This window comes from Rutidosis leptorrhynchoides, chromosome 1, assembly GCF_046630445.1.
Source record: "Rutidosis leptorrhynchoides isolate AG116_Rl617_1_P2 chromosome 1, CSIRO_AGI_Rlap_v1, whole genome shotgun sequence".
Taxonomy (NCBI): Eukaryota; Viridiplantae; Streptophyta; class Magnoliopsida; order Asterales; family Asteraceae; genus Rutidosis; species Rutidosis leptorrhynchoides.
Genome location: NC_092333.1, coordinates 120,892,838 through 120,901,002, shown reverse-complemented (window position 1 = coordinate 120,901,002; position 8,165 = coordinate 120,892,838). Strand labels below are relative to the sequence as shown.

General features: G+C 37.0%; 1 protein-coding gene across 1 annotated transcript; it reads left to right on the top strand.

Annotated features, from left to right (window-relative positions):
* Positions 1–7,256: 7,256 nt before the first annotated feature.
* Positions 7,257–7,955, top strand: LOC139888659 (dehydration-responsive element-binding protein 3-like). The gene has a single exon (XM_071871656.1). It carries the CDS (start codon positions 7,257–7,259, stop codon positions 7,953–7,955), a length of 699 nt encoding a protein of 232 aa, XP_071727757.1.
* Positions 7,956–8,165: the final 210 nt, after the last annotated feature.

Sequence of the window (8,165 nt, the reverse complement as noted above, 5' to 3'; positions counted from 1 at the left end):
GTTGGGTTGTTTAAATGTCGACTCAAAGTAATTGTACACCTCTTCTTTGATTTCGAATGAGGCCTCTGTCCAGGATCCATTGATATTAAGACCTCTAATCGCATTCTTGTTTGCCCTTAGATTTACAAAATTATGGAAGAACTTTGAGTTTTCGTCTCCCTCCAGATTCCATTTAATTTTCGCCTTTTGCTTTAGAAAATTGCGTTTCGTAGCCTCCTTTTCAAACCAAACTTTTCTTTTTTCCTTCCACGTGATCCTCTCGACATCGCTTAGCTGCCGAGTTTCTGCAGCCTTCTCAAGATCTAGGACCTGTTTGGACACCTCGATAATTTCATTATCCAGATTACTGAAACTCGACCCAACTTTCTTCAATTCCTGCTTTACATTTTTTAGCTTATCCCGCAGAATTCTATCAGGTGTACGGCTACTTACCGGAGTGTTCCAAGCATTCGAGACAATCGCATCAACACCACCGATTTTTAGCCATTCATTAAACACTCTGATCGGTTTTGGACCATAATCTGTGTTTGCGTGTCTTAAAATAATGGGAGAATGGTCTGATAGAAAACGATCCAATACCTTTGCCGAAAGCGTCGGCCATAAATGAACGAACTCTTCAGATACCAGAAACCGGTCCAGTTTGCTAAGTTTTGTTCCATCTCCACTCATTCTAGTGAATCTGTGACCACCTAGGGGAATGTCAATCAGCCTCTCACTATCTATAAATGCAATGAACATGTTCACCCAGCTTCTGTTAAATTCCGAATTGATCCTATCGGTTTCGGTTTTCACCTCGTTGAAGTCACCAACTAACAACCACGACATAGCTTTATAGCTAAGTATTGCCTTTAATGAGTCCCAAAATCGAATCTTCTTTTCGGTTGTGTGTGGACCGTATACATTTAGAACTGCTATCTCATCATCACACCCTTCGACTTTACCTTTAATTCCAATGTGAAATTCACCTTCTATGGCTTGATCAATTTTAACCATCGATGCATCCCAAACTAACAGCATGCCACCCGAGAAACCAATCGACGATTTATAAATGAACTTAAAGTTATCCGAGCCCCAGATGTATTCTATCCACGATTCACTGAATTCTTCACATTTTGTTTCTTGTAACGCCAAGATCGATGGTTTTTCTTTACTACATAAGGCTTTCAACCATTCTTTCTTACCCGGTTGACCAACTCCACGAACGTTAAGCGATAAGACAATTAACATGATTACAAAAAAAAGTAACCGAATACAGCGAATGCAAGATGAGCCTAATTGGCTTTCCATCTTACCCCGATCTTGCTCCCGAATTCTTTAACCTCTAGACTCGAGGAGTCGGTTTTTGATCCTTGTGAGTTCTTTCTGCTGGATGTTTTCGGGTTTAAGGCTTGGGATTTAACCTTATGATGTAAGGAAATTGATTTTTTCACCTGCGTGTTGCTAGTATGATGAATAGATCTGGCTAATCTTTTGATGTGGAGGAATCGAGAAGTCCCTGGCCACTTATTTGATCTTTCTGTTCTTTGAGTGGTTTGAGGGGTACTGTGTGAAGGGTTTCTAGCGACATGTTTAAAGGACAGGTTAGGGTTCTTTGAGGAGGATGTGGGATGTTTGTTTTGTTTTCGGATTTTGGTAGCAAGATTGGGAACATTTAGGTTTGAGACAGGATCAGAAAGGGGGATTTGAGATGGAAAGCGAGTGGGTTGCTGAAGGTTATCGGTTAAGGGTGTGAGGTTAGGGTGAGAGGAGGAATGATTGATTGGGAAAGAGTCACCAACGACAGTTGAATCGACTCCCCCCGAAGCGAATAGATTGTTAATTGAGTTGGATGGGGTGGAGGAAAGTGGTGTATCGGGATGAGAAGGAGTACTATCGGGGATGTGATTGTCCAATTTGGCATGATCAATTGGGGTAGTCAACGGAGAGGAGTCAAAGTTGTTGTCAAGTTGGGCTACAGGTGAGATGGGCTTTGGAGGTGAGTGTGAAACGGATTGGGCTTTGGTTTGAGAGGGTATGTGAATGGGAGGGGTAGAATGGGTCAATGGGGAGATAGGGGTATTTGTGGGCTTTTTGCAAACATGGGCTGCTGGGTTGGGCCTAGGGGTAGAATCGTCCGAGTGAACTGTGTTATGGCTGGTGCTAGGGTTTTTAGGTAGGTTATGCACTGGAGTCGAGGGGTTTTTTTCATTGGGAGATGTGTAGTTGCCAACAGAATACTCACCAGATTTTTTGGGGGATGGACTGACATTAATGCCATCATTAAACATGTTGGAAACCTGAACTTGCTTTGGACTTTTGGTATTCCCGGAATCCATCGCCGGATTCCGGTGACCGGTAGGTAACCGATCACCTGAACCACGAACCTCATGATGTGGGGAACTTGATCCCTCGTTGATTTTCTCTGCAACACCTTCGACATCACCAATATCATCTTCCCCATCGTCATCAGAGGATTCCCCTTCCAATGCTGATTCTTCATCAGAGATTATGTTGTCACCTACGTCATCTTCATTGTGTGACCCTTCGTGTACATCATCATCTGCTTCCATTACAATGTCCACAATATCATTAATTTCTTCAACCACCTGCACTTTTATCAATCGGGGGCCTACAACAAGAATAACTCGATCATTTATAAGGTTAATCTCTTTAGTATGAATAAGAACCTTTCCCATGACCAAAGATTGATTTCCATGAAGCTGGCAGTTGTAGAATTCGATAGGTTTGCCCCACCATTCTGCTATTGATTTGAAAGTATCCTCCTTCCATGCATCAATAGGCACACCTGTGATGCTAACCCAAGACAATCTACCAGGATTCTTGATGTGTTTCGTCCATGGCTTTAGATTATCAAGCCACTGGTAAAGAAAGTGATTCCTATTTTCCAGGATTATAGTTGCGACCTCCACTTTGCTGAAAGTAATCAGAATATCTAGCCCACCTAAATATTTGATTTCAATATCAACTAACCCTTTCGATCTGCAGATTTCCCCGAAAATCTCCAAGTGGTCAATCGATTTTAGGGTTCCAGTGATGGAGTGATTCAATATCGATAAGATTTCTTGATCTTCTTTTGCATAAGCAATCTTCCCTTCGGTTTTTTCCAGATTTTGCTTTTTCTTTTCGTCAATAATCTCCCTTGCATCTACCATGTTTCTAAAACTCCTTCCATTTACCATGTTACTGTTGAATCTTGTTGGTTGATGTGGAGCGGGTTGTCCCTTTGCATTCGAAGAGACCCTTTCGTTTGCTCTAAAAACTTTTAAGTTTAAATCCCCATAATCTGGGAAACGAGTAGTATTGAGTTTCCTAATGAGGTTATCAATCAAGGAATCTGGAACCCCATCATATCTTACAAAACCGAATCGAGCCCCACTCTTCAGTCGCTTAACCGGTGGTATATAAACTTCCTTGACAGTACCGAATGTTTTGAAGAAACCCCATAGATCAGAAACGTTCCAAGAATCCGGAAAATTGTAGAAGAACAGTGATTTGATGTCGTTGCCGTTAACCCTTGTGTGTTGATGTCGTTCGTAACCCCTTACCTCCTCATCTCTTCGCCTTGCTCCAGTAGGTTGCCTCGCATCGTTGAAAACCTTGGATGAATGTGTGTTTCTCTCTCTACTCTCTCTCACCATTCTCTCTCTTTCAACAAAACGATACACTGACATTTACATATTATTCCTTTAGTCTGAATTTAATAGTCTTAAGACAAAAAGCATATAGTTTAAGAAATGTTATCATCACTTTGTACTTTGTATTTTTTTGTTTAATTTTTTATTTTATCCTTTACTTCTTTTACCTATTTTTGTATTTTACGCGCATAAGGTAAGAATATAAAAGAACTTTACTTTATTGTTTTTATTCTTATCTATTTTTAAAAGTGAACTATTAAATTGAAAATAAAGAAAGTATTAGCAAACAATAACTACCTATCCTCTATATTGCCCACCTCTTTTATAATATGATCAGTAATCCCGTATATACTTATATAACATTACTAACCTATACTGTAATAAGTAAATAAGCAAAATAATATTAAAAAAAAATAAAAACTGAATATTGCCAGAACTAAATATGCCAAAGTGAGGAATTGATTTTGTGAATTGTTGACAAAAGTTTGGAAGATGTTTGTTGGGTTAGGAGATGTACTATTGGGTTTAATAAAAAAATGTAAGGCATCAATATTATAATGGATCAAAGAGCTAATGGCTTAGCGGTATCAAAGTTACTCTTACAACATTGAGGTTGAGAGTTCGAGTTCTGCTTGGAACATTTCATGGTGTATATATTAGTGTTAGATTTAGGTAGGTGTGCGAGTGCCTTAAAAAAAAAAAAAAAAAATCAATATAATAAGGGGGCCAATAAGCTATAATATTTTTAACCTTTTTACGATCCTTACATAGATTAGAATAGTTTAGTCAAAAATTTAAGGAGGGTCATAGTCCTCTTTGGTCCCAAGAGACTTCCATCCTTGGGTGTGGGCCTTGATAAACTACAGGGTTTCAAAAACTTTGGCCTTTGCTTTTGACTATGGGTATTTACCATAAACGCCTCCAGGACAACTTGTAAAGTAGGTTGTGTAACCGTGCATATTGTTTCATGAACTTTTATTACAAAAACAGCAGACTTCTTTTCTTGATAATTACAAACAATAGTAATTATAAATCACATTGTATAGCCAAAGCATATATAGTAATGAAACACCACCAATGCTATATTGTAGATGTTGTCAATGTTAATTATATAGATTCTTTAGTTAAGTCACTCGAGTGGTTCGTCTTTTTTGATTCTTTGGAGTGTCACCATGAAGACACCAATGACACCAATTCCTTCTTTGAGCGTATTTTGCTCTTTAGTCTTTAGGTTCTTGTGGCATTGTCGGTTCATTCTTTATTTTTTGTTGTGTTTTTATAGCGGCCCTTTAGTCTTTGTTTATTCTTTGTTAAGAAGTGTTGATGTGACTATAATGTAATACGGAATAGTTTAGTTTGTTATTGATCACTTGGAAGGTATTATATATACGTTGAAGTGTGAATTTTATTTTACACATCGTAAAAGTTTGTAAAATAAAAAAGCACGCATTCACTACAGAGAAACACTTCTTTTATTTTTTATTTTTTTTTTTAAAAAAGACAGTTGATAGAACTTTTTAAAAGTTTCTAAAGGAAATTTTATATTTTCACCATCAAAATTGGTAAATCCGTTACACTAATGCATTAGGTTTTTTTTTTTTTTTTTTTTTTTTGTCAAAAAAACGAATACTATAACAAAGATACCTTCATCAATAAATGAAGGATCCAAGAAAACGATACAAAGAAATGACGACCATAAATGGCTCGACAAGAGTAAACCGACTAGGATACCTAAAAACCGCTAACCGACTAGGATACCTAAAAACCGCTAACCGACTAGGATACCTAAAAACCGCTAACTCTATCCGAACCATCACGAGAGCATTAGGTGTTAGTAGTACACGTATCTAATGCATTTTTGTGATGAATTTATCAATTTTAATAACGGAAATATTGCGTGCCTTGTAAAATGGCAAAATTAATTTAAAATTGAATACTCCGAAACAACTTGTGATAATATATATCGGTTGTGGTGCACTCATGATCTTGAAAAATATCAATCATGTGTTCTTTTCATGTATCACTGCAAAGCAAGTATGGAGAAGAGTTGGTTTATGAATTGATAAAGATATTAGCAATTTTGATTCTTGGTATCATTGCCTAATACTGTTCGACCAAATGGCAACAGATGGTAATGTAAATAATCCTTTATCTATTATTGTGGCGTCTTTGGTTCGGGTGCGTTGGAGGTTCCGAAATGGTGTTATCTTTGCGGACAATCGGGTGGAAAAGGATAAATCTTTGATTCTATCAAGAACTTTTCTTATGCTTGGTAATGTGGCTAGTAGAAGCAAAGATTGTATTAGTTGAAACACTTGGCATGTAAAGCTTTATAAATATTGTTTGGTTGTTTACTTCTAGTTATTTGATAGAAGTCTTAATAAAAGTTTCCGTTCAAAAAAAATTTCCTTTGACCAAAAGAAGAAATATGCGGAGGTGAAACTATAATTTACGAATAAGGGGAAGTCAATTCAAGAAAATTGAATATCATTATAAAATTTTCAAATACACATCGTGACTATTTAAAATAAAAAATCATATGAGGGAGGCTAGTATTCATGATTATAGGATGTTGTCAATTAATATTTAATATACTATGATTGGCTTATTTGAAAAATTGACGGTGATAAAACATCCACATGCATAGAGGCGGACCTTCGAGGGAGGCGTGGAAGGGTGCCAACCCTCCCAGTATTTTGCGTTATTAGTAGAAATTTAATATTATACAGGTTTAAAAAATAAAACTTTTATATATTAGCCCTTCCAGAATATTATAACTAGCCCTTCCAAAATACGTTGGAATATTTTCGCTCTCTCAGTAGTAAAGTTCAAGATCCGCCACTGCATGCATCCTTTCTCCTGGCTCCACATACGCAGTGAATACACGGTGTAATACTTTATTCTAGAAAATGAAATTTGATCAACAAGTTGTGTAATTTACTCCTAGATTAAAATCCTTGTTGCATGCCTTGAAAAAGATCGAGGACAAAACTATAGTAGATAAATATTTTTTTAGTTTAAATATTTTTATTTGTATTTATACAAGTCTAACAAGTTACTTTGTGACCGTTTATGACTCGAACCCTAACCACTCTAGTACTGAAATTCAAAATTAAGATTTCTTTTAAGAGTACATCCGATATGTTGAGAGAAATACTCTATCGAAAGATAACGAAATAACCCAGTTATACAAGTATCAGACAGTGTCAACGCACTGTGGAGTACGTATATAGTTCTCAATTACATATTACCACTAGTGGTCTGGAAAAATTCTTGAACACAAAAAATAAACACAGGACAAATTTCTTGAAAGTGCAACATTATTGTGTGGTACCCCATGTCCCCATTGTACTAAAGCTCACATCTCTCCATCTACTCTAGGGTAACAACAAGAACAACCATTTCTTTCTTTCTGTACCCCACCCCCTATCCCTATTCTAACCCTACCTTTATTTTTTTCTTATATCTTGCTATATGTATGTATTTGTATCACACATTATGAAGTAAAATGACCCTTAATGTCACTACTTGATCCTACTGTCTTTATTTCCTCTTATCATACTAGTACAAAAAAGTCCTAACTTTATCATTTTCCTTATTTTGCTTACCAACAAGTTTCATATGACTGCTACTCTTTCACCTTTTGGGTACTCCTTACTGAGCAATCAATCATCTGTTTGTACCAAAATGACTACACAAAATTCCAATTCTGAATCCGATGATTGCACCTTAAATTCCGAAAACCCCGAAACAAAACCAATCAAAAGAAACCGTGATTCGACCACAAAACATCCTGTTTACCGCGGTGTAAGGATGAGAAGTTGGGGCAAATGGGTGTCTGAAATTCGCGAGCCAAGAAAAAAATCACGAATTTGGCTCGGGACTTATGCGACACCCGAAATGGCCGCACGGGCACACGATGTGGCAGCAATTAGTATCAAAGGTAGTTCAGCCATTCTTAATTTTCCCAAACTTGTCGGATCATTGCCACGTGCGGTTTCTTGCGCCCCAAGAGATGTACAAGCGGCGGCTGCTAAAGCAGCCGCCATGACTGACTTTGACTTTCCATCACAATCTGTAGAAACTTCATCAGACACTGATCAGCGTTGCAGGTTATCAACGTTTTTACATGATACTGCCTCGGAAGGACTCGATGAAATTATCGAATTACCGATTTTGGGACCGAATTTTGACTCGGTTGAGTTAAAGAATGATTATATATATACTGACTCAATGGTGGATGGATGGTTTTATCCACCTACTTGTGATCAAGAAAGTATGATTTCTAATGCTTTTGAATGTTCATGGTGGAATTATTAGTTACTGTTTTCTTTTTTCTGTTTTTCTCTCTCTTTTTTTTTTTTTTTTTTTTTACTTTGTCACTTTCTTCTTTTTACTGTTTTCTTCTACTTTGGCCCTTCTTATTTTTTTCATCCAAGGGTTACATCTGTGTGTACTATGTGTATGTTTTTTGTGCATTCGATGATAACTTTAATTGGAAATATATGTAAATACCCGAAAATTTCTCTT

Excerpts from the sequence above, each read along its gene's own strand:
- LOC139888659 (XM_071871656.1), top strand. The coding sequence starts at position 7,257 with ATGACTGCTACTCTTTCACCTTTTGGGTACTCCTTACTGAGCAATCAA.